Here is a 27,904-nt window from a genome sequence, read left to right as displayed (position 1 = left end):
TTTCTTTTTGTATTTGTGTTTTAAAGGCAACTGCAATGAAGCATCAAGAAAAACATGTGGAGCAGCGCCAGCCACCCTGAGACTGATAATTCATGGTAAAGGCCTAAGTATACTTTGTTTTTGTACGCGTACGCTAGTGAACGCAGCCGATCGACACATGCGCACTTGAAAGCTTTATTCATGTTCAGTGTCTGCTCTATTTTCCCCTGTTAAGTCATGACTGATAACAAATATTTTTTTAACTCTTTTAAACCGAAGCCGAGCTGTCTTATACCCTCTTGCTCACAAAAGCTTGTCAATGTGAGCGTCTGTTGTTGTAGTCTCCGCTGTTTTGTTGTCGTTTTCCATCTCTTTAGTTTCGTTTTCAACTGTGAAACAACGGCCAGGGACAGTGTTGCCACCATGTGGGAAAACCTAATTACTGCAAAATAACTTCAATACGCATGTGCGACCTAAGCGTACAAAGTACGCGAGGTTACAAAAATCGGGTGGTGCACGCATTTTGTTCTGATGACGCAATTCGCGTTACCCGCACTGTATGTTGTTCCTCGCGTTCGCGTAAAAAGTCAAGTATACTTTGGCCTTAAGAGAACAACTATGGTTTTGAGAGGTTTGAGTATTCTATATGGGGTTTGCCTTTTAAAAGTGTGCTATTCCTACTTCTTGTTTTTCAGAGAAGACATTTCTTTCACTAACAAAGTGGATGGCGAGCAAAGGTCGTGGCCACGTTTTGGAGCAGCTCCTGGTTTTTTCAGATGTCTATGTATTCTTTGGCTGTTTGTCTTTTTTCCCCATGTCTTTTTAAATTGAATGCCAGTAGTACCTATGCAGAGTAAAAATAAAATGAATTCAATATAAAAAAAATAATCAAATCTAATGAAATCTATATTAAGATGAATGAATTACAGTAGTATACTGATGAATTAGATTTTTTTTACAGTAATTTACTGTAAAACAGTACAGTTTGCAACTGTAAATCAAATACAGTGTGCTACTGTAAATCTTAATTACAGTAAAGTTACTGTAAAAACCCTTTAAATGTCTAACAGTGTGTGTGTGTGTGTGTACACACACACACACACACACACACAGAGAGATGGGTAGTAACTGATTATATGTAATCTGGATTACGTAATCAGATTCCAAAAATTAAGTACTTGTAATTAGAGTAAGTTACATTTTAAAATACTAGTAATCAGACTACAGTTACTTTTTACTGATTACATAACTACATATTATTCACACAAAAGAAATAAATTAATAATTTATTGATTCTCTCTAATTCCTCTTTTTTTATCTTTTAAATGTTCCTTTCTAAAATAGTCTACCGCTTATATACACTCAGAAATTCTTCCAGTTTTGTGGACATTCACACAGAGATCAGTCATTATTCAGGTGGCGACAGAGGATTTGACCAGTGATTTACAACAATCATTTCAGGTTTAAGAAGTGTTTCAACATTGCATCAACTACTGATGAAAACATTAATTGTTATTTGAATGATCACTCATAGGTTATTTAATTATGCATTATTATGTATTATTGAAAGGCTTTTGTCTTTCAAACTCATTAAAATGCACTAATTCTCGTTGCAGACATTCTCAAACTAAAGTTAAAAAAGTGATCATAATTAGTGACCTCTTTAGTACCCCTGAGATTAAAAAAATAATAAGTAATCTACATATATATATATATATATATTTATTTATTTATTTATTTCATAATTTTTTACTCATTTTCTTGTATGCCTCATTTGGCATCACTGAATTTTTTCAATTTTATGTTATAAGATATATATATATATATATATATATACTGACAACCAGCTCATATTGATCAATATTTATTTATTTTATTAATCCAAATATGAAAGAAAGCTTCCCTGATCAGACCTTGGTACTGAGAGAATCCACAGAGATTTCAAGCTGTCTTTTAGCTAATTATACGTATGGCTCCTCTATAGTTACTGAATCTTAATTTAACAAGATGATGATAATTAGACATGATAATTATCTACGGCACAGCAGTCTCAGCCTCAGACGTCACACCCATGGACCGTTGGCTAAACGGCTGATGCATATGGCACACTTAGCAGGAAACACTTCAGGAGTTTTGAAGTCGTCGTCAGATTGGTTGAATTATACAGGATTTCCAGGATTTTTAAAAGTATGTGAAATATTTAAAGTTCGCAGCATGGAATCTTTAAAATACGTCAGAGAGTTTTACACACCAGTCTGTTAATGTGGCGACATTTCCATGCCCCGAAACATGACGCTGAACGAAATTAACTGTGATTGGTTGTTTGACATGTCATGGGCGGGCCTTGGCCAATGAAAGCTGCCATGGATTCCAGACCTTCAGCCGTCAGTCTGAAGGTCTGGCTACATGAGACTAACGGCACAGTAACAATTAAACCATTGTTTTACATATAATCTCACCCGCATATTTACATGTATAAATGCACAGCCTGATACTTAAACAACCACACAAAACACACAACCAGTGTAAGTTTGAGGGAAAATGGGCTCAGTAAAATAAATAAATAAAAGGAAACCTAATTTTGTGCATCCACACTTGTAGCTCTACCAAAGTGCGATAACATGACATCAATCACAATTATGATTAATACAGTATCTATTGCAACACAACATTCAAAAGAATATCCACATGATGCAAACCTTCCAGAAATGACTCTGGAATTTAACTTTCAACACTGTAAAATTATTATTTAATGCATAATTGCATGTTGAAATGTTTCATTTGAGCCAAAGATCAATTTAAGAGCCTTTTCTTCTAAAAATGGCCAGTCAAACCAGAAGAGACAGATGATGGACAGTGGAAAGGCAGGCAGTGTGACTGAAGAAGCTCTGGAGGAAGGGATTGCTCTTTGTTCTGGTAGAGAGGAGATCTCTGGGGAGAGCTGGTGTTATTCTTTACCAGTGTGATACCAGCATGGCTCACTGCCCACAGACTGTCTGCTTCCATTTTACTCTCTTTTGTCATGTAATTCTCTGGTTCAGGCAGTCCGATAAGAGTGTGTAGTTCACTAGACAGCAGAGTACCCAAGAAGATATGTTAGATGTGAGGGAGTGGTTTTGTTTCCACAACGAAGGGCTATTTATTGTCGCATATTTGTGTGTGTGTTTGTGCACAAGTTTTACTTGCAAAGGATCACACTTATAATTTATTAGTCCACTTCTCATGTCCTTGAGGGGAGGCCAGACAGACATAACGCAGACCTACACACACACACACACACACACCAAAAACAGCATAAAATATAGAAATGTCTAAAAAAGGACAAAAGGGACCATTGCCAACCAGGCTATCAGCCGAAAGCACATTTCTACCCCCTACACACAAACCCTACAGACACACACACAATCACACCACAAACACACACCACCTCCCTCCTCCTTGCTGTCGGATTGTCATGGTAACCATGACTACTGGCACAATTCCTTGCTAATAACTCACACCACATGCCGACATCTTTCTCCATTCTCTCTCGCTCTAAAACGCACACACACACAGTATATATATACAATATATAGCAGATAGAACAATGGTGAATAATAAACTGATCTAATTGTTATTACCTTTTTCCAATGAAAAACTATAGAAGGGTCCAAGATTTGGTGCTAATTTTTAGTCCAGATTATATATATATATATATTATTTTATACAATATATATTAAGATATATTCACTCAAACGTACTCAGTGCAAGGAAAATGGTTAGAACAATTAACATTTCAATAGTTATTTGAAAACAGAATACATAGAGTACATGTTTTTCTTTAACATAGACACTCTTAAATGTAATTGACCCAGAAACATCTGAACTGCAAGGGAAAGCCTCCCAGATTGCCTGATTTATCACTATTTGCTGCTGTAGCACACACATTCAACTATGTCAATAATGGGGTAGGAATGTATATGTGTAAGCAAACTGTACGAACGTGAAAACAGCCAACCAAAACAAAACTCATCTTCTCTCATAAACAGCTGCCTTTACACATCATACACTGCTCTGTAGTATCCACTCATAAGAGCTCTCATAAGACGAATACACTCTTAAACAGTTCAGGCACAACCATCTGGGGGTCGGCGCAGATTCAGGGTTATCCAGGGACGTGTTGCTGCTATTTTTCAGCACCTGGATCTGAATGATCCATGTTTGATTCCTGAATATGAATTGATTAGTTGGAAATGGTCCAATAACGGCACAGCCTCTCCGCAAGACAGCTGAGAGCTTTTATTAAACATTCAAGAGTCCAGAGATCTTATCAGACATTTCTGTTGATCAGCACTGGCCCATCTACCCAATCTTTAGAAGAAATGGAGCGAAAGAAACATCTCCACCTCATTATGAGGGGTGCAGGCTCTTTATTAGAAGTCAATGATCTCCGCTTGCAGGTGAAGAATGTTGAGCCAGATGATCCGGTCAAGTTCTACTGCAATCACGGAGCGCTCTCATATCTGCTAAGCAGCGAGAGCACTGCATTCCAGGGGTAAACTCATCCTGAGGCAAAACACTTGAGCTCAGTGCAGAGCATGCTACTGGAACAATGATGAATTGTCCAGCACACCACAGACGGCCATTGAACCAGGGTCAAATTCATCACCTGGAGTGTAGAAGACAATCGTTATCACCACAACTGCATGGCGGAAGTATTTTCCACAGAATGCCATCGTTTTTAAGGATTTTTCCTGGTTCAGTACAAGTTAAGATCAAATAAAAGCAATTGTGAGACAATACTGTTTACCACAAAAAGATGTTTAATATATCTTTATGTATTCCCCAATTGTAAGTTGCTTTGGATAAAAGCTTATGCTAAATGAATAAATGTAAAATGTACAACAAAAACTATTTTTGACTTATCCCTCCTTATCCCATTTCTTTTTAAAAAAAAGCTGGTTTACCATAAGCCACTTGTGAAAGGGGCCAGTGGTAAACATTAAAACACTCACTGTTTCAATATTGCAGCCACAAGATGGTATAAATGTGTTAATGCAATATATATATATATATATATTATTATTTTTTAAATCTTCTAACCTTTACTCTGTGAAGTTGTCCAATTTTACAACTTTTTTGCAAAGACAGCATATAATGCTTAAAACCATAAAAATGAGAAAGGCCATTAAAACAAAATGTGAGGAAAAACTTTACAACTCAAATAACACACAACTTTTAACAGAAGCATTAATGTAAGTACTTTTATAAAACAAAGCACTGCCATTCAAATGTTGGGGTCGGGGTCAGCAAGATTTTTTATGTGTTTTAGAAAAGAATCTTTTGCTTAAATGGGTCATTGGATGCGACATACACAAGCTACGCAATATCGCGTTCATAATCGGATGCGATTCATCTTGTCAGTGATCTAGCGCTATATGTATTAAATGCCGCTCATATGAAAGCACGTGATGGCGATTTACTACCAATCACAGAACCGGCTTTACTGACTAGATGCGCATGACAATCACATGCGATTTATCATGCAGCCCTAATTAAGACCCTAAAGAATCATATCAACTTGTGGAAAATGGGCATCCGATGACCCCTGTAACAAGGCTGTATTAATTTGAAGATAAAATCAGTAATATTATTAAAATTTAAAACAATTTTTTTCAATTTGAATACATCTTAAAAAAAAATATTTATTCCTGTGATGCAAATCGGAATTTTCAGCATCCATTACTCCAGTCTTCAGTGTCACATGATCCTTCAGAAATCATTCTATATGCTGATTTGCTGCAATATTTCCTATTATTATCAATTTTGAAAACTGTTGTGTTGCTTACTATTTTTTGGAAACAGCGATACAGAATTTTTCAGGATTCTTTGATGAACAGAAAGTTCAAATTAACTAAATGTATTTATTTATTTAGGTAACAATCTAAGTCTTTACTGTCACTTTCGATTAATGTAATGCATCATTGCTGAATAAAAGTATTGATTTCTTTATGCTTTTGAACAGTAGTGCAATTTTTAAACCCCCTTAAATTGACCCCATTTACTACCATTGTAAGCAAGAGCTCCATATGAAAAGGCAATATGAATTCAAATGAATGTCTCTTTCCTTCCAGGCCATGAGTGACAGCAGACATAAAGCCTGGCGCACACAAACTGAACACAGCTACTGGAACTCTCTCCCATATTCACTGTAATACTTTTAAGCACCCTGCACAAGTTTGATCAGCCTGACAGAGACGTGAGGTCGACAATCTTATTTTTCCAGGCTCTGCAGCCCAAGATATTTTCAATGGGCCTACAGAGGCCGTCCTTTCTTGATCTGAAACAAACGTGGACTGGAAAAGAAAGGGCCATGCCAACTGAAACTGCTTTGAATGGTAGGACAAGAAACACATTGTAACATTTGTATCACAGAGTAATGAGCAAGCTGAGACAACTACACAAACGGGACAAAAACTGTATTGGCCATGAAAGGATTAAAAAGCCATTTTCGCCAGAATAAAAATACTCTAAACATCTAATCAGCTGAAAAAATGATGAACGAATTTCCAAATATTTTTACACTTATATGCTTTCTAAAGAAGAGCACTAAAATAAGCAATGCAAGTGGACATAAATCAGTACTTTAGCGTTGATCTAAGACCTTGATTATTAGTCACTCCAAACGTATATGACAGGCACAATGTGTGAATTTTGAGTAGAAGCACCGCCGTATCTTTCTCCTCGGCAGTCAGGGTCTTTTCCACAGAGTTAAATCTTGCAGAGCCACGCTTGGATGCCAACTCAAACAAGTTTACCCAAACCCTGCCAAGGGTAGATTGCAGTAAGATCCCTTTCCCATCAAACAAAACCTCAGGTTAATGTACAGCCTCTTAAAAGTAATGCAAACAAACCTTAAAAATACTGACAGGGCATTATATAATGGCAGTACACAGAGGGAAATAACAGTCCTGCGAATGAGGGTGAAGGCCAGAGGGTTCAATGAGTGGCAGAAAAGTGGTGAGATCTCACAAAGACGAGCTGGCAGAGCATCAACCGAGTGGGATGGAGGTCAGAGAAGAGACCACCAGGGTGACAGGAAGATTACTGGGTGTGTTGGAGGGATAATCTAGGTGCCTGACAGTCTGCAAAGTAAGGATGGGTTAGAGTGACCACAATTAATGGCACCGTGTGTATATGTGTCCTGTTTATTGGCATGTCGTCTTATAAATGCAATTGTTTAGGACCGTAAAGATGGAGTGAGCGAAAGAAGGAGAGATTACCGCCACCACGCTGTGTTTCACGCTCTAGTCCAACCTTAGTGTAGGTCCGCGGGCTTTAATGGACTGTTCGCCTCAACCTGTTCATTAAATCAATACAGCAGGTATTATTACTGGCTGCGTCTGGTGGGCACAGTAGCCTTGTAATTAAATTTCACTCATTCTTGATGGAAAAGGCTTAAAAAAGGGAGGGAAAAGCCTGCTTATTTTGGAGGATGGACACCATAGATTGAAAGAACGAGGCTGTAGAAATAGTAAGTAAAGATTGAGGGGAAAGTAGTGAGAACTGCATTTGAAGGTTAGTAGTATATGTGTGAAATAAAGGCAGATTGTTGTGAGCAATTACCCATCTCTAGTCGCCTCTCCTAATTTCCTTTTCACTAAACTCTAATCGCTTTTATTCGAGCTTCATTAGGCTCTTTGACTGGATGCATTTTGCCCCCATGCAGCACTGAGATCTAAACTAGCTAAGCAGATTTGAACTACAGCAGCTAGCAGGAGGGGAAGAGATTGAGGAGTGTTTGTTGAAGAAATGGGGGCACAGTTCACCCAAAAGTGAAGATTCTGCTAAAATGTATTCAAAATATCATCTTTTGTGCTCTGCAGAAGAATGTTAGTTGATTCTTAATAGCAGCTGCACAGTGAACCCAATTTAATTGACATTTTTCAAAGTTTTTCTTGTTTATTTTCTCCATAGGGATTCTTAAAAATTTTTGCAGATCTCAAAAGGTACAAGACTGTGTACTTAACATCTTTTATTAGGAAATGAACTACACTGCCCATGAAAGCACTGCAAATGACGCAGTCAAATAAAGAAATGACAGTATAGTAAAAAAAAAAAAAACTAGACATCTACTAGAAAATATTTGAAGTTTATTGCAAAATAATAAGTTGTTTGAGCACTGCTTCATGAGTAGGAGCTGAGGAAAAATACACTTTCATGCAAAGTTCAAGTCAAATTTACTGAACGTTTCTCTTCATTTTGCCTATAAACAATGAATGGATAATATTAATTTCTGGGAAAGTTCCCCCAAAACTGAAAATTCTGTCATGAATTACTCACCCTTATGTTGTTCCAAACCTGTAAGACCTCTGTTCATCTTCAGAACACAAATGAAGATATTTTTGATTAAATCTGCGAGCTTTCTGACCCTGCATAAACAGCAACGCAACTATTAACTATTTGCTTCTATTAAAGTTTTAAATGGTATTTAATTATTCTTACTGGGCGAATTATCATCATTCACCTCATTTGATATGCTCTAGGCGCCCCTGACGCTTTGAGAAGTGCTGCTCTGAAATCTCCTTTTGACCACAAAGAATTATACATGTGAGACATAACAAAACCAAGACACAACAGTGGAAAATTGCGGTTGTCTACATTTCAGATTTTGTCACAGGAACTATTGTAATACTGAGGATACAAACGAGCAATGGAAAAATACAAGTGTTTGCAGATTTACATTGTTGAGATGCTAAACAAACTTGTGTATCCTGTTACTGCTTTGTTTGTTCTCTCAGACGACAGCTTTATGTCTTGACTAAAGCTGGATTTCTCGATTATAATGTAATATCTCATAGCAATATTCCAGATCGTATCTAACCATCTCCAGAAAAAGTCCAGATGGCTTCTACTATATCCTACAATCATGATTGGCCATCGCTGTTTTTCATCTTTATCTCTTATTATATCAAATTTGACACTCTGGGAAAATTATCCAAAATGCTGACCTCACCATACAAAGGAATCATCACCTCTAAAGCCATCAACCACCTGCTGTCCCGTGAAGCAACTCTTCAACAGCAACATTCTGGACCCTAAGGATTCATACATGGCAATAGTCATCTCAACACATCATGAAATTCAATTAGCTGATCTTAAACAGCACCACTGCCCCTGAAACCTTTGAGCTTGCCAGTCTCAACACTATGTCACCAGATACAGCCACAGCTGCTCTGCTTTACCCTGAGACAACAGCAGTGGAAATCAGGCTTGCAAATGAGCGAAGGTCGAACAGCCACAAGAGTAGTAGGAAATGCAAAAAATGTGTGTGAAAAATATAGAGAGAAATAAAAAAAATGATGAGGAAATAAAACAGAATTGAAGATAATGGAATGATAGAGTCATGAGCAGATTGGAAATCAGGAGTGAAGGGCACTCTGGAATACTTTTTTTTTTTTTGAGAAATGACCTCTAAACTCTACACCATTTTGTTTAGATCCATGAAAAATTAAACACTAAAAATTGGTTTTAAATGGAAAATGCACTTATGCAACATACACACACACCCAAAATAAGTAAATAAATAAATACACTTTCTTATTTTTCTTATCTTTAGCTTGCTTCTTAAAGGTGCAATAGGAGATCTCGTAAAATGCTAACTTTAGCCTGATAGCACCGAAAACGAACGTCCCACCCTCCCTGCAATCACCATCCAAAGCCACGCCCCCTGAATGCACAAACGCTCAAAGAGCAGAATACCAGAGACAACATTAAATTACTACAATAGGCTACATCGCCGCTCTGCACATTTCGTGTGTACTGTATATCTTATCACATCCGACAGTTGTTTTGTTCGACCGTAAGTCATTAAGTGCCCTGCGAAGTGGACATCACCAGATATTCCGCCATGATTCCAGTTCAAACTGTATGTTCCATACAAAGGGCATTAAAGTGTGTGAGACATGAATTTAAATTGTATTATTTACAGAGGTATATTATGTCACACTTTACACTTCTCTAGTAAGTTTCGTCTGTGTGAGAAGACGCTGCGCAGCACAAATCCGTGAATGAATATGAACCTATAGCACCTTTAATGTAGTTATCTAATAAACCTAGAATTGTATATTACAAATATTGTTGGCTCTTGACGAATTGCTTTTGTTTCTCTTTTGTAAGTCAGTTTGGATAAAAGCACCTGGTAAATGTAATGAAGAAATCCATAAATGTAAATGCCTATAAAGTATGAAAAATGGATATTCATTTTGAAATTTGTTAAAAAAATATTGCCTACATTTAATTATTAAATTATTTGTTTTTTAATTCTGTGGACGACAACAAATAAGGTGATCTAAATATAAAATGGGAGAAATGAGGATGCACACTAAAATATGTCATATAAACCGATACAAAAAAAGGATAGTGTAAGCATTTTAAGGATAATGTCAGCATTTCACTACAAAGAGGGTGAAGGGAACCAAACTGGATAATCCAATGCAATTCTGGAAAAACTGAGTGGGGGAAATTAAGAAAAGGCTGATGCCTCACGCCATATGGGGTGAGAATTCAAACAAATGATGCATACTGGCACCCCATGTCCACAGGACCGAGATTTCAACCTGTATTTGAGATTAAGAACATTTATAAATGTGATGTGTTTGTTTAGTGACTTTACTAATTGTTTTGCTTTAATAGAAAGCGGTTTATTGGGCATAAAAAAATAATAATTTTAAGGAGTTTTTATCAAACAAACTCACATAGATATTCATCACCAATTACAGACAACAAAAAGTTTGTGTGCTCTACTGCCGAATGGCACAGACTACGTGTAGGCAGTCTGGATCCTGTTTCCGGTGGGGCACTTTTTAACGTGACCCCACCAGGGGGCTGGTCTTGTGTTACAGGAAGCTGTTCCCCAGATAGCTTCCTCTACAAGCATCAGTCCAGATGTTCTCCATAGCCCAGTTTATTAAATGTGATTAGTCTATAGGACAAAAATCCCATTCAACACAAAAGTGCATACAATTGGTCCGACAGGTGAAGAAAAGTGTTTTCTGCAGTTTAATGTGGAGAATGTAACACTAGCTTCACCTGTGAACATAAACTCTCTACCCTGCCAAAAATAAATACGTAGCACACAATAAATCCATATGATACAAATGAATTGTTTTAGGCACCGAAGTGCTGTCCAGTCCAACCTAACCCTTAGCTGCCAAGGCACGACTAAGGAAAAGATCTTTCTTCCTCCGAGAAGAGAACGTAAACACTGTAGATTCTCTCAAATGTGAACATAATCAAGGCACATACTGAAAGAATGATATGCTCTTGATGACACTGGGAGATTTGTCTATATTTTGTCCTGAGTGGTTGTAAGTCCATTTCTCTCTCATTAATTCTGAATTAAACTTATACATCCCAGACCACCTATAAGAGACACTTTAAATGCATCAGACCGCAAAGTGAGAGACATCGGATGTGAACATGAGGGAACAGACCTTTGGTTTTAGTAATGGGTGGACAATGTATACTGGTTTGGAATCAGTTTCTTACACTTCAAAAACAAACAAAATCTGTTCTGAGATCAGTGTAAAAGTGCAAGTGTAATGGAAAAGCCCAAAGGTTGATACATGAGCGCATTGGGTGGAGAGACCTCTGTCCAATACATACAGAAGGTTCATTCTTATTCCAACACGCTATAACAGGGACCGTCCTGAACAGGGTTTGGTTTGCGCACCCTACTCACGAAATCTGTCAGATGGTCAGAACAATGAACAGAAAACTAGAGCAGACTGCTTCCATGAGAAATTACTCGTGGGAAAAGAAAGGAAACCGAAATATAAATAAAAGGCAGTTTTCTCTTTCAGCAGTGTGTAAATAATACACCATTCTATTCTATAGATAAGCTAAGTTAAACAGGCATGTTTTTGGAGAAAATGGACTAGCAGTGAGTGTTTGTGTTGGGGGATACTGGTCGAAATTTAAACTACTAAAAATATACATTCTTCAATCCAATCTTTCATTCACGACTACTAATCAACATCTTAAATTTCCTATAGACAAATGCATGTTTATTCTGAGGTGTGCTAAAATTAATATTATGTAACATCCGTTTATTATATAAACACTAATGAAACACAAATCCCATCACTATTAATTTAAATTCACTAAGAAATTATGCATTTATTGCTATACGCTGTCTGTTTTGAGGTGCGTTATAATGATCTTCTCTATTATGTGATGATTATCTACAGCCATGGTCAACAGAAAATGTATACAAACATCTGTAATCGTGTGTGTTGTGATCATGCCATTTTGGCTATATGGGGGTGCTCAATGTCTGATTTCACATAGAAGTTTTCTCTGAATAAGTTAATATACAGCCTATTATGATAATGCTGTAAAATAAGAATCTGTAAAAAAAGGAGCTTTAAATAAATATTTTAACGTGCGTGAATAAATCCAACCACCCCCCCAGATTTAAGTTTCACTTTTCATGATCCATGACTGACAGAAGCATCTTGGCGGCATGGATTTAAATCTTTAGCAAGACTCAAACTGACAAGGCAGAGTGAAAGATTGGATTTTTTTTTTCCGATCAGGTAGGGTACAATTTACCGATTTCAAAACATTTCAGCCAGTTTATATATATCGTGTATCTATTATTTATCTTGTATAAGATGCATTTGGTTGAGTTACATTGTAGTAACTTCATTGTAGTAACGTTACTACGGTGATTATCTCTTCAGCGCACTGCACAAGCAGGTCAAACAATGCATAATATTAATGACTATAACTGGGACTGTCATATACACATAACATTATAATGAGAACACTATTATAATAAAAAACTGTGAGTTTAGTTGCTGTGTTTCTGCACGTTGTTGTGTTCATGCATTTGGGGCATTTTGTGCATATAGGCTATATAAGTCGTGATATGTTATGTTGTATAAATAACAAAGCGTATTCTATATGAGATAAATGAGTTAAATCCCATTGATTAAAAACCTGCTATAATATACGTCATTCTACTGGTCATCTTCAGCACGCGCAGCTCAAAACAGAAAAGCAGAACATTAATAACTACGTTCATACAGCCTACAATACATAACGTTATAATGAGAGCACTATTGTAAAAAAAAAAATTGTTAATTCTTTGGGTTTCGCTGACGTTTAATGCTTTTAATCAAAACATAAAACATTATTTACCCAGTTTGTATCAGCGAGGCGCCCGTTACACATTTTCTCTGTGTGTTTAACGTCAGTATTTATGACTGTTGAATGTCTGACTACTTGACTCTTGGTAATGTATTTTGCCCTGCCCCCAAACATATGATTCGACTATCAGTTGACTATCGGCATGATTCGAAAATTCCGATTCGACTATGAAAATCCTTAGTCGGGGACACCCCTAGTAGTCTACTGCTGTGTGCCCTAATTTAATTGGCTCTCTGCTAAACTTTCATATCTTCTGGTTTCATAGAATTCTTTCTAATATCCCTTAGTTTTTAAAATGTACTATTGTTCACTTCCAGCTTCCTTTTTATTCCTGACTTTATGCATCCCTCTATGTGTGTGGCAAAGCTTCTTTCTCTCTTATTGTCTCTCTATCTGTTTTTTTCACTCTCTCTCTCCTACTACTTCTTCATACTGTGAACCCACATACCAAATTCCATCAAAAAATGACCAGCGACTCTTTCCAAATATACGTTAAATGAACCAGCAACAATGTGGAATTCAAGTATTTATCTAACAAAGTTTGTTCTGGAGGGTATTTTTCAACAGATGCTTCTGTTGGAAACGGACATTGCAAAGGTCTTTTGAAGTCTGGAATTGCTTATTATTGGGGGGAAAATGGAGAAAAAAAAGAATACATGCCCTAATTTTCATTTCTTTTCCACGGGGTAAAAACAGCTTGAGAACACAGTTGGCCCAATTGCCACATGGTGGCAACAATTATCATGGCATCAAACTTAAACCAACATTTCAAAAGAACAACAAAGCACAATTTTGCCATCTGCCAAGCAACTCTTTCTGCAAGTCTCCATGATAGGATAACATCTGCTAATCGTGTCATAATTACAAATTGTCTTGGTGAGTAAAATTACAAATTTTCAATGCTCCACAACCATGAATCTTTCAAGCAATATAAAAGACCCAAAACAAATATATGCAATACTTCTAAATTATGTTTCAAGACATATCGGATGGTATGTAAAATAGTTCCTTCTGCTATAGCCAAAGGTAGCACTGGGTACAAATCTTGATTTTCCATTTTTTCACCAATCATTGAATCAAAAACACACAGAGTGACCAGTATTGCCCAACTGCCCCAACAAATGACTTTTATTGATAACTTATAATGACTCTTATAAGTCAGAATCAGTATACATTCTGTATATATTACAGAATATATAAGCAAAAATGGACATTATAACTGAAATATAGACAAATCAAATCAGAATCAAATTGTCAACTTCTGAATCATAATTTACAATAATCGAAATAAGGAATTTGAGATGGATACCCAGCCCTAGTAAAAGTTTCAGTTACATTTAGTTACCTGGTGGATAGAGAGTCTGACTTGTAACCCAAAGGTCGTGGGTTCGAGTCTCAGGAATCCAGCAGGAATTATCAGTGGGGGGAATAACCTGTGCTCTCTCCACCAGATTTAGATGAGACTGAAGTGAGACACTTGAGCAAGGCACATTGGCTGCCCACTGCTCCAGGTGTGTGTTCACGGTGTGTGTGTGTTCACTGCTGTGTGTGTGCACTTGGATGGATTAAATGCAGAGCACAAATTCCGAGTATGGGTCATCATCTTCACTTCACTTCACTTTCACTTTCATAATCACAGAAACACACGTAAAAAGAAAATATAGTCATTCCTACCTCAAGGAAGCAGGTCCCTGCTGACGTGTTCTCCTTGATTGAAACATTGTAGAAGCTGTTTTCAAACACTGGCTCATTATCATTACTATCCTGGAGGTCTATCTCTACCAGAGCAGTGGAGGATAACGGTGGTCGTCCTCCATCAGTGGCCACTACTTTGATACTTGGCTTTGGGTCCGTCTCATAATCCAGCTTGGTTGCAGTGGTTATGATACCTGTGATGGGGTCAATGGTGAACCAACTGGCATGAGTCTTCTTGTCTGGTAGGATGCTGTAGCGGACATCACCATTGGGACCTTGGTCTTTGTCCCTGGCAGTCACTTGCAGCACAAAGCTACCTGGGTAGACCACTTCTGGTATGGTCTGCTTGTAAGCCTGTTGGTCAAAGAGAGGCGGATTGTCATTGACATCGGTGACATGAATCGTGAATGAGGACTCTGCACGAAGCGGCGGGGTTCCAGAATCAGTAGCCATTACACGAAGCTCATAAGAATCCCTCTCTTCCCGATCCAGAGTCTGGTCTACATAGATGAGGTAGATGATACTGTCTTTAGTGGTCAGGGCAAATTTCCCATCACCTCCTTCAAGAGACACGTTGGCATTGGAGTACTCGCCGTAATCAGGGTCCGAGACAGAGATTCTTGCAACGTATTGGCCAGGCTGAGCACCTTCTGAGATCTGGGGTGAGCCATCCTCACTGAGAAAGATAATGGTCATGGTTGGCTGGTTATCATTGTAGTCTCGCACATGGATTGTAACGAAGGCATTGGTGATCTCTGGATGGCTCGCATTATCCCTGGCTTGGACCACCAACTCATGAACCTTCCTCACCTCGTAGTCTAGAAGCTTATTGAGCGTAATGATTCCAGAGCGAGGGTCGATGACGAAGTAGCGGTCCGGGTCACTCTGTCGCCGGTTTATCTCATACAACACAAGACCATTGTCTCCTTCATCAGCATCTGTCGCAAAAACTTGCAGGATGTTGCTTCCCTGAGGAAGGCTCTCAGAGATGATGGCATTGTAGCGACTCTGGTTGAAAGTCGGAGCATGGTCATTGATATCCTGCACCAAAACATCAAGAGTCATCTGACCAGTTTTCCTTGGAGATCCACCATCAAGGGCCTCCAACACCAAGGAGTAGGAGGATCTCTTCTCTCGGTCCAAGACTCCATTGACCACCAAGTCAAGGTAAAGGACTTTATTTGCTGCTCTTTTGGTCTCGAGACGGAACACTTGTCCTACATTGCCTTCTTTGATCTGATATCCTTGTACGGTAAGCTGATCCTTATCTGCATCAGTGGCTGGCTCAAGAGAAAACTTAGTTCCCACCGCTGTTTGCTCTGGGATCTTCAAAGTGGCTTTCTTCTTGGGGAATGCCGGGGAATGGTCGTTGATATCATTTACAGTGATGGAGACCTTCACTGTGAAACCTGTCATAGTGACTGCTATAAAACTGTAATGGTCCCTTTCCTCTCGGTCCAGTCGCCTTGCAGTTTTGATGATGCCTGTTGTTTCATCGATGTGGAGATCACTGCTGATGCCAGTGCCTTCATGATCAGAGATGAAGTATAGAGAAGCTGTAACTCCAGGTAGCAAACCAGCGCTAATGTCGCCCACTATTGTCCCCGCAGGTTGCTCCTCATCTAACTGGAGCTCCAAAATACCTGGTGTACCCTCACCGCCAACCATTACAGTTAATAGTTCTAATACTATGCAAAGCACAAAAAGCATCCTCAGCCTCCAGAATACCCACATCCTTAACTGTCCACATGTGTTTTTCCCAAAGCCATTAAACTGAGTCATCTTGCCAAGGTTTGTTTACACCTGCAAAACAGGAGAAGAGCAGACTGTCACAATTGCATTAACACAGCAGTGCACAGTATTATAACACAGATACCAATGCAGATCTACTATTCCCTCACTGCCTCTCAGCTTGGAATGCATGAGTAAGGGGTGCGTTTGAGGCTTCCCCCAGTCAGGGCAGTAAAAAGTAAGTGGCTTTCACATGTTGTACAGGCTCTTATTCACGCACTACGCCTTTTCAAAACACACTCCACACATGCATATCTTTCCCATTATTTTAACGTGCCTTATCTGTGATACTTTCAGATAGTCCTAACAGCTTTAATAACATAGTGGATAAAACATCAAAGGATTATCCTATAATAATGTAGACATCTCTTGTGAATTGTTTTTACATAAAAGAACAATTAATCGTCATTTCCTTTCTAATGGAAAATGTTTTCTTTCCAGTCAAATTCAGATTGAGTGTGTACCATCAGGGAAATTATAGCAGAGATAAGCCACTTGTACATATAAAAAGAAAAGAAAACATAATGCTAAATATCACAACAACTTTATTTAGTCTTGAACGCATATGACCTTTCATTCCTATTTTGAAAAACTAAACTATTATTGGAACATAATAATAAACCAATTATGTCATTATAAACAGCTGTACTCGAATGACTGTAAATAGCTGCTCGGAACATTACAAATATGGCATAAAGAGACTTCGGTACCAACATTAATGGTATGTGGCACAGAATCATTCATATTTGGAAGAGTGGGCCACATGTGGCAGGATAAGGTCTCCTTTTTTGACACTACAGTCCCAACACAAACATTTAGTTGGGATGTTGACAATGTTACAGTCACTTAAAACCAAAACCACCCAAAAAACATTAAAGCAGTTGATAGTTAAGAAATCTTTAGTCTTTGTTAAAACCATATTAAAGAGTAAAACCTAGCCACTAATTCTGAGCAGAGAGAATGATATTACTGATATTACTCAGACAAAAAGGCCAGACAGAAGTTTGGAGCATGTGTTTGGAAAGCATCTCTCCTCTTGTCATATGTGTGAAGGCTGAATCCTCTGTGAAGCAATCTGCTACAGATGGTCAGACTTGGGATGATATTTTATATGCCACTGAAGAAGTACACTAGCACAATTAGGAAATTATACTACTTTGGCTGGAATTGCAACAGACCTCAGGAGTATTTTCACATGCATTGACTTGAGTTGCTGTTGGTAAAGTCTGTATTATCCAAACCTCACTGCATAATGATGGCAGATCATCACTGCGGGCCGTTGTGGTCTCTATACATAAGTGGATTACAAATGCAATGTGTCCTTGTCAGTTCTGTTTAAGAGTTCTCCAGTGAGACTCACGGAACTCACTGAAGGAAGAAAATAAATATTGAATCTGGACTTCAGTGTCATTTTTTAACAAGGAATAAGCCCACCAGATGAAACCACATGATTGTTTTCATTCATTGCAAAGCTGTTCAACCAGGCTCCCTCTAGTGGCCACAATGAGTCAACAGGTTTGTGTAAGCGGTAGAAGACTAAAACAATGTTTAAAATATCACAAATAGTAACACTAGACAGACATAAATCTACAGCCTAAACCAATATTCTTGTGTGAAAGGACACTTCTGAGTGGTTTGATGCCTCTAATGGTTGGCATTTACAAATAATTAACCCCAAAAACACAGTTGGCCAGCAGGGCTCCATGCCATCTGTCCTAATCAACTAAGACCTTCATTAACATGTTATACGTTCTTAGCCTGTCATGTGTAAAGGGTCAACCTAACACACAGATCACATGTCCAAGGACATCCAGGACCAGACCAGGCCAGGCGCCAGAGGGGGGGCTGGGGGGGGGGGTCGTTTTTCTTCGTAATAATAGCATAATGAAATAGATTTGGAAAACAATCCAGTGTATCTTCTGCTTTGGAAAGCGTCAAATGATCACAGACATGTTTGGTGATTTCTACAACGCAACGGCCAATCAGAGGTGTTTAGGTTGGAATCCACGCACTCACCGCTTTTTGTCCAGTGCCGACCGAGATCTATCATGCTCGTAACTTCATAAAACATTTTTTTTTTTTTAAGTTTCATTGTGTGGTCACATTCATTGGTTAAAACCGAACTTTGTAAGATCGTGATGAATGAGTGACAGTTTTTAATACATTTAAAGGGAGCGCTCTTTGCATGCTGTATACGATATATTCAGAATTTAAATAAAAATTGCATTTTTCATGCTTGACAAGTGACCACGTACAACACAGAGATAGCTAACTACACTATACAGATCAAGATAATAATTTCAGAAGCACAGTGATGTGATTCTGCAACTGAGCCTGATCCAAATGCAGGATTTAGGTAAGGAAATGGTTATTAATTATTTGTATTGGCTGCCATGCCAAATCATGCACCTGCTTGCTTTTCTGTTTAATTTAAGTGTTTTTGTGAGCGTATATGTTTTAATAACAAATAATTGTAACATTTTACAATAAGGTTCTATTACATTGTAAAAAAAAAAAAAAGTTGAGCCAACTTAAAATTAAGGCAACCAGCTTCAGCAGATTTTTGAGTTTTCTCAACTTGTTGTTTTAAGTTTATACAACAAAAAGTTGAGAATCTCCTACAAAAATAAGTTGCGAGAACTCAAAAATCTACTGAAGCTGGTTGCCTTAAAATTTTAACTTGGCTCAACTTTTCTTTTCTTTTTTACAGTGTAGTTAATGTTAGTTAATATATTAAAGTGCATTAAAGTGTTAGTGAATTATTGTAAAGAGTTACCCAAATAATGCATTTTGAGCGTTTACTTGAAACCAAAATAAGTGCTCATTAAGGAGGCAAAAAATCAGTTCTGTCTGGGGTTAAAACCCCAAACCTGCAGTTCCAGGAGACACCCTATAGGTGTTTTTGTGAAGTGTGGTCAGTCCAATGTTGAGTCTATTGAAAGCAGCAGAGATTGTGGGGCACTTGGGGGCCACTTTGAGCCAATTTAAACAGATTCTGAGGTCATGGAGGCCCACGATGCATTGCCACACAATGTGTCTCATTCCTATATTTAACAGCTTATTAAAATACATAGCATAAAAAGGTTGTCGAGGGGGCTGGAGGAACTGACGGTTTCTCCATCATGATCGCACAGAATAAACAGATGCCAGACTGAGTGATTGACAGAGGCGTCTGAGGAAAACCTGTGGGAGGCCGGCAGTCTTATTCTCCACACAGCATTTCTGCATAGGCACAGAGGCAAACTCTACCTCATGTTGGACCACAGAGGATTTGAGAATCTTCCTCATAACTTTCAAACTGCTGATACCCTTATTATTTTAGTTAGAAACATTAAAACAGTAAGAGATTGCATTCATGATCTATGAAACTATGAAAGTAAGGAAGAAACCATCACAGAGTAGGATATATCAGTTTAAGAAACTTGGCTCTATTTGAGGGACAAATGAGAAAATCTTTCACCAAAACCCATGCTTATGATAGGTCTGAAATGACTGAATACGGATGAGCAGTTGCCACAGTTTCCGCAGACTAAATGGGTATGGAATTCACTCCCGCTCAGTTTTCAGTATTTAGACAACCACAGTGCCAGACCTCCTTGGGCTTTCTGCTTTTAGCCATCCAGCTGTCGTCAAGAGGCTGGAGTTGGTTGGTTTAACGTTGAAGGTGGCAGGCGGGTCTTAGTAAAAGATCCTGACTGATATGAGACTGGCTTAGTTGGTTTTTATGACAGTTGAGCTATGCTAAGTCTGAGGAAGCAGGTGACAGATGAGCAAAGAAGGATCATTTCAGTTGGATCATTTGTCTGAATCTAAAATTCACCGAGCATCCATTAAAGACAAAATGCAAGGAGTATTTGTGTTGGCATTGTACAAATGTTAATGCTTTATAATACTGCCACTAAGTCCAAATTTCAATGATTTTTTTGGGGACTTATTAGATATTCTAAATTTTGTAAATTAAAAACAGATTTAAATTTAATTTAATACATATCAAATCCTTAAAAGCTTCAAATATTACAATGTCCAATGTAAAATCCTGAAGCAAGTCCAGTTGAAAACCACTTACTGAGACTATCTGTGTGCCCTATCAAGGTATTAAACTACACTAGACTTGTAAAGCTCAATTCTCTACAAAGATAGCCATTCATATAGTACGTTTGTAAAACCCTAAAGCTTTGAGGTCCTATAAAAACTCTTATCAGCGTGCTTTACCAGTGACTCACTCTTTAAGCTCATGGTAGCCAACACACGCTTTTTAGCTGTCATCTGTACCACGTTTGAATAAATACAGAGATTACACTTCTGAGGGCAATTACTACTAATTTCTTCAGCGTGTAAAGACCCTCAGTGCACTTAAACAAAACAGCTTAAGACATCAAGAGTGAGTTCAAGGTTGAAGCCGATGCCAACTCTAAATATCTTCTAGAGAATTTACCACTGATTCACGGGAGGTTTACCATCCCCAGTGCATTACACAGGAAAAAGATAAAAACCCCAGCTAACATGGGATAAGGAAAGATCTCCAGAGTAAAAACAACCTCCATCATCAGCTGAGTGAATTAAAAGTTTGTCCTTCAGTTTGGACAACAATGACGTAATCCTAAGGAACTGGTGTAATATAGCTTTCCGGACATTTCTCTCCACACAGGCACACGCTAGTTTGGTTTTTATGGTCTCACTGTGGCACAGGTTTAATAGGATATGAGGTTTCCTGAGAAAGTAACTGGAAACATGGAGTTTGTCACTGTGGCAAAAAAGCATGGAAGAAATGTCCAATCAGAGGCAAGACCAGAAATAACAAGGTTTGGGCTAAAGCAGTGACCCCACAAGTTCAGGTGAGACATTTCTCATGCTAGACACCCCAGACACACAGGTTCCCTCATAAGTTGAAAGCTATGCAGGTTTATTTACTCAGTTTTCAGTGTTTTTTATTAAATAAATAAATTATTAATCATATATATCAACGACATCATTTATTTTATTATAAAAAATTACATTAACTGATAAAAAAAATGATTATTTCGCTACTAATAATAATAATAACAATTCATTACATTTAAATAGTGCTTTTCTGCTTTTCTAAGCACTCAAAGCACCCTACATTGTGAGGGGGTATCTCCTCATCCACCACCACTATCTTCCAAGCACACTGTGTGCTGCTCTAAGAAAGAGAAAGCTGCAGTGGATAAACTAAACAACCTGCGGTCTTCCCTGTTATGATCAGGGTCAGGTATACAGCGTGCTCTTTCTCAAGGAATGAGTTGTAACAGGAAAAGAGAGTGGGTGAGAGAGACAAGATCTCTGAAATATTAATAAGCAGTGACGCACTGTTTAACAAATGTTGAACACTGAGATGCCACTTCTCAGGTTCCCATGACTCCCGGGTTACAGTACATTGTCCCACCATACACACTAAACTGGGTATTAAGACCACTTGAGATCTCTGACAACTGCTTCAGATTCTAAGATTTTAAACAATAAATATTCTGTATTTGGGTGCAATATTTTAATACTAGATTTAATGACACGTCAATTTCATGAGAAATTTTGTGACCAATACAAACTACCAAAATGTTTTTACTTCTAAGACATTAATGGGCTAGTTAAAATGTATAAAACAGATGCTTGTCTAAATTAGAATTACAGGCCTACGTCCAAAGCAGCCCACCATCGGCTGTGGTACCTTTCTGTTAAGGAAAAGGAACTGTGCCTCAGTAGAATTTTACACTAACTTCTCCAAACTCAGACCTTATCTAAAAGCATGCATGTTTCCAGTCCATTTGACAGTGTTGATGCTTGAGAACGACTACCATTACTGGCCATGAGAGGTAAAACACAGCACAAAGCCACAATGCCACCATGCTGAAGTTTGCTGTGAATAAATACACCGTCAAGAGCTTTTAGACACAAACCAAGCACTGAACACTTCATTTGGAGCATTCTCAACGTAGCACTCAATGATTCAGTGATATTATTACTGAGTGAATGAGCAGATCAGGTGAAAGTAGAGTGAAGCACACTTTTAAGTGATCTGTATACATCTCACTATAGCCTGGTTTGGTTTAATTAGTGTTTAATATAAAACACACACACACACACAAACAAAGACTATATGTAGCATTTCCGTAAACACTTACAGCTTATTGAAAGGTATAAGATAACCTCACTCAAGAGAAGTAGATCACCACCTGGTCAAATGACTTAGCAAGAACAAGCTTCATAGATGGAAAAAAAAAAAAAAACTTTCCCAGGAGAAAAGCCGCAATCTGGAGCACTTGGTTTGGCTGTAACCAAAGTGCCAGGGAGCCGTTTCCAAAATCTAACAATAGAGACTAACCGTCGGTAAGCTCATTAAAAACAGAACATTATGCAGACACAAAGTGTACTTTTTGTTACCTATCTTGGAGTGTAAGAGAAGTTTGATTTGCATGTTAATCTTGTTTTTATAATATCTGCAATCCAGGCTCATTGGAAGTACATGCCTGTGGCTGCATTTCTGCAAAATGATATCACATTGGTTAAGTTGCACATTTCACGACACTTAAAGAGCAATGTTCAGTGAGTGGCATTAAAAGCATGTGCAGTTTTATCCAAAACGGAGGAATCTGTGAGTCTGGCTGAATATTATGCTAGGAAAATGTACAAAAATAGTCTTTATTTATCAATTATCTGCCCCATGATCAAAATTTGTGTAAAAATCTTTAAAAAGTTGGTACCATTGTACTGCCTTCAGTGTTCATTTCAGTTGAAAACTACAGTGAATTGTATTGTAAAGGTACATTTTTGGAGTTGCAAATTTTGCAACAAGCCTAGGTTGAATATCTGTCATCCATTCAAAGCAGGGAGGAGTAAGAATCGGCCTGTGGCACATCCAAGCATAACTTCAGAAATCTTTTTTCTTTTTTTTTTTTAGATATGGCAAGTGCACGTAATTGCACGCAATCTGTTTCCTCCAAAGAACAATTCTGAGATGATTATAAGGCTTAAATTAAGAGCATAAGGAAAGAGAAATGGATATACACCCTTGAGATCTCACATCTAGACAGGGAAATCACTCAGCAAAAGGGCTATTTCTTTCCTTCCCTACTGTTTGCAGGAAACAGATTAATCATGGTTTCCCCTAGACCAACAAAGAGATGAGAACTTACTTCTAATCTTAGAGTTTCAAATCTGCAAAAAGGGGTGGCAAATACACATTCATATTAAACAGAAATCATTAAATGAAATACAAAGTACATAAGCTGCAGTAATGATCCTCAAGCAATGTGTGGGAGAGTGGTTTCAAATCCCCCTCCTACTGAAACACACACCCTTTTCTCTTGGCTTATTCTAATTAAATCAAACAGCTCCTCTCCCCCCATGTGTTGCCTCTGATCACTTTCCAAGTGTTGATGGGCAACAGTATGAACAGACTCCCCCTCACCGGGTAAGTCTTTTTTTTACTGCCTTATACCGTGTGTCTCATGCTGAGGCCGCACATGTGCCCTGCGCTTCTGACATCAGCTATGATCCGACGCAGGAAAAGAGGTTCCAGAGCAGCCAAGATCACTTTAGTACTTAATTTGGTACTAATAAATTATTACGAGTCCACTGACTATCGAAGAAGGGCTCTCTGTAAAGAGATGCTTTTAATTACAAGCGCTGTCAGAACATAATATCAAAGTCCCTTTCAAGGAAAGTCTGTTCACACGGCAGCCATTTTTGCAACACCTCCGGGCAGCTCAAACAAGACCAAGTCTTGAATGGGGAAATCCTGAAATCTCAAAAACTGCTCGCTGAACTCACAATTAAATTACATAGTTCAAATCAGTTGTTTCTTATGCTCAAATGGCATTTAAAAAGCTTATTTTTCAGGCTAGACCAGCCAATGCACATGCGCAGACATAACGCGCTTAAGACTGTGAATGCATACCAGCTGCTCTAGCCTCAGGTTTCTATGGGAACCATAGCCTTTAACGGCCGATGCAGTGACACAATGACTTTACCATTCAGCGATTGGCTCTTTCATTTAGAAGGCGGGACTATTCCGCCATATTGTGCGTTTCAGTTTCTCCCATTCATAAGTATAGGAGTAAACCATCTTTGTATTTCTATAGACTTTGATCATGACATCGATTTTTGTTCCATTAAAATCCATGGAACAGGTGTCTGCCATAATAGACTGCAATGAAGAACGCTTCGACAGTGCCTGTGTGTCCGTTAAATCATACACACAGACATATTATTTAAGTTAATATTGAGTAACTTACATTTTAGTATTTCCAGTTATTTTGTTTATTTCTGCTCCGCCAAAGTAGGATTTACTGGTGTGCGTCTCACAGCACTTTTTGGTTGCCAAAAGAATCAGTGTTTTTAACAAATTGGTTCAGTGAATGATTCATAGACTCATTAAAACCACTTGCTGCCACCTACAGGCCTAACGATATAACCTCCAGAAAGGGTTAAAAATCTCCCCCACTAATGCAGATAGCCTACATAATACAGACTGGAACACACAAATATTGAAAAGATTCAGTCTCGTCACTCATCACCGGTCTTGGAATGCTGCTTGACCAATCAAATTAGACCGGAACTAACTGTATAAACAAAGAAAAATTACATTGCTGCGTTTTTAATTAGATTTTAAGGGAAACTGACTTAAAGCAGTGCAGTCTTGAATCTTGAGTCCCATAATATATGGCAGAGTTCTTGATAGTAAGGGAACTACAAACTAATAACTACAAGGGTTGTTGTCCATGCGTTCACATACAGATGCTGTGTGTAATGCTGTCATAAAATACACATCTGCAGTCATTGCATCCACTTCCCTGTACTTGTGAAGTACGCATAACCCCTTCAATGCCACTTCTGTCACTTCCACCGTTGCATGCCTTTCATACATGAGTGAGTAAACTGCTCTCCTCTCTTTTAGCTGCACGCTCATGATACTTAATTACAGCCTGTGTAGTTTGAAAGAGGGACCTCAATAATAGGCATGCCGTGATGCAGTGAGGCGCATGCAGTTACACGTTGCGTGCAGGCACATACTATATAAGCGTTCGATAGCCGCAGTCACCGATGAAAGAGCTCGAGCAAAAAAATGGTAATCCTACAAAAACTCAAACATATGTCTCTTGTTAAAAAATGGGAGTCTGTTTTCGGGAGAACGCACGCATCGCCGCTCAAGAAGAAACCGATCTCCGCTCGTCCATTTACTGAGAACGGTTCAGTTTAGTAGCAACTCCACTCCTCCTTATGGGAAGATGTGACTCTCCAGAATCCAGGACCGTATACTGATGGGATGAAGGTTGGGAACGGTAGGCTAGTGGACCCGATGTTTAATAGCTAAGTAAACATATTTTACAAAATATCACCCGTCAGGTTTTTTTTTTTTTTTTAAACACTAGGTGAGTGACTTTCAAAATAATTTGCAAGGAATTTTAATATGAATTTATGAAGCTCAATCCTTTTAGATCATTTTACTGTTTTGTTTTAGAATCTTAAATTGTTTCTAGATGCGATTTCTTGAATTACGTGTAGGTCCATTAAAGAAAACGTTGCGTTTAGTAATTTTAAGGCATCCACACAGGCATCCTTTAACCAGCTGGCATGAAATAGCCTACTCAGACGAGCACGGGCTAATCACTTCATAAGGGCATAAAACCTAAGAGAATGAATGAAACTGCTCGTCCACTCCTGCATATACAAAGAAGCGCTTGGTTTTGCTTATACACAGAAATGTGAATGGGAGTAAATCGATCAATAACCCATATGTCGCTAAAATCATACAGCACTCCAGCGTTTTCCCTTGAGCAAACGCTAAAGGTGTCAGAATTTGTGTTAAGCAGACTGTCTTGAGTCATAGAGAACGATAGGATAACGACATTGATTCTTACATTCATCCGAACGAGCTCCGCGACTGTCTGAGCATCCGTTGTTTCACTCAAATCCAATTTGTATGCAGATGTACCCAGCCCGTTCCCAGCCGCAAACGGATCGTTTTGGTTTAAGATTAATACATCAGCATTAAATCCATGGGAAAGAAATAGAATTCTCATGCAGATACTCCTTGCTTCCCACCGGCAAGTAGTAGCCTAGCGCTCATTCCATTCACCAAACGGGATCAGAATATCTTACGATCTCCTCAGTGTCTTAATAGTAACGCGCACCTCCGGATAACGGTCACCTCAGCATCCAATGCTGCATGGACTGGACGCTCTGTGGAAACACCGCACCTCCGCGAGTGAAATCCGACACCCACATCAGGCTCGGCCTCTCCTAATTTGGGTTGCTAATATATTCGACACTTGGGGAGCGGTACAAAAGGGGGAGCAGAGGGGAAAAAAAAGAGGAGGACTGAGGAAAAGACTAGACTTGTTCTTGTAGACTGTAGTGCCACCATGCTCTACCTTGGAGAAGTGGTTTGAAGACAAAGAACCAGATTCAAGACCCTTTTCCAATGTGTAGTTTGATGGTATATGTAACTTATGTTTTTGTATATGCATTTGCATATAGCCTACGCAGGCCTATATAACTTATGTATGTATAGGCTATTAAATTTGATCAATTTTATGTAATATAAAATTATTAAAATGTATACAATTGCTCATATTTAAGTAAATTATATTTTTAAGTAATTAATCTAAATGAATTCAATTAAACTCAAATATATAATGGTGTTGGCTATACAAAATTATTGAAATTATTTTTATAATGAACTAAATGGCACCTTGTATTGTACTATAAAAATGCTAACAATGAAATGTATTATATGATAAAGCAACAATTATAGGTGTATAAATAGAAATTATGATTTTAAAATAGGGCTGTTAAAAAAAATCTAAATTGAAAAAAATGTTTATTCTATTAAATTCAAGTTTATTTGTATAGCGCTTTTCACGATGCAAATAGTTGCAAAGCAGCTTTACAGAAAATTAAAGTTTCTACATTATATTTAGTAATAGCTTTTATTATTAATGTTATTATGTATTTTTTATTTATTTTATTTGTATTATTTTTTGTTTTGTTTTGTTTTCTGAAAGGGACAGCTGAGCACTTTTAGTGTAAATAATAAAGGGCATTTTAATAATATTATAAGGTGCTAAATGATATCCAGCATGAGGGAAGATATTAAAAGGAACATATTTCATGTTTGGGGCTGTGGGGGTACAAAACAGGTTGAGAAGATTGTGTTCTTTTTATGAGATAAATAGGAATGGCTAATTCACTGATAATGTTTCGGATTTAGAATAAATTAGCATTCCAC

At 38.1% G+C, this 27,904-nt stretch overlaps 1 protein-coding gene across 1 annotated transcript in view; it reads right to left on the bottom strand.

The window, feature by feature from the left end:
- LOC306863991 (protocadherin-16-like) overlaps positions 1 to 26,579 on the bottom strand; it is a 100,591-nt gene extending 74,012 nt beyond the window's left edge. The window contains exons 1-2 of the mRNA XM_079407636.1: positions 26,535 to 26,579; positions 14,848 to 16,671 (exon numbers count right to left, since the gene is read on the bottom strand). Coding sequence (XP_079263762.1) covers positions 14,848 to 16,650 — 1,803 coding nt within the window. The 5' untranslated portion in view covers positions 16,651 to 16,671; positions 26,535 to 26,579. The remainder of the gene's footprint in view (positions 1 to 14,847; positions 16,672 to 26,534) is intronic.
- Between the last annotated feature and the right edge of the window lie 1,325 nt (positions 26,580 to 27,904).

This window comes from Barbus barbus (genome assembly GCF_936440315.1).
Source record: "Barbus barbus genome assembly, chromosome: 45".
In the NCBI taxonomy this organism is placed as follows: Eukaryota; Metazoa; Chordata; class Actinopteri; order Cypriniformes; family Cyprinidae; genus Barbus; species Barbus barbus.
Note: the sequence above shows the minus strand (reverse complement) of the source record. Positions and strands in the feature narration are given on the sequence as shown.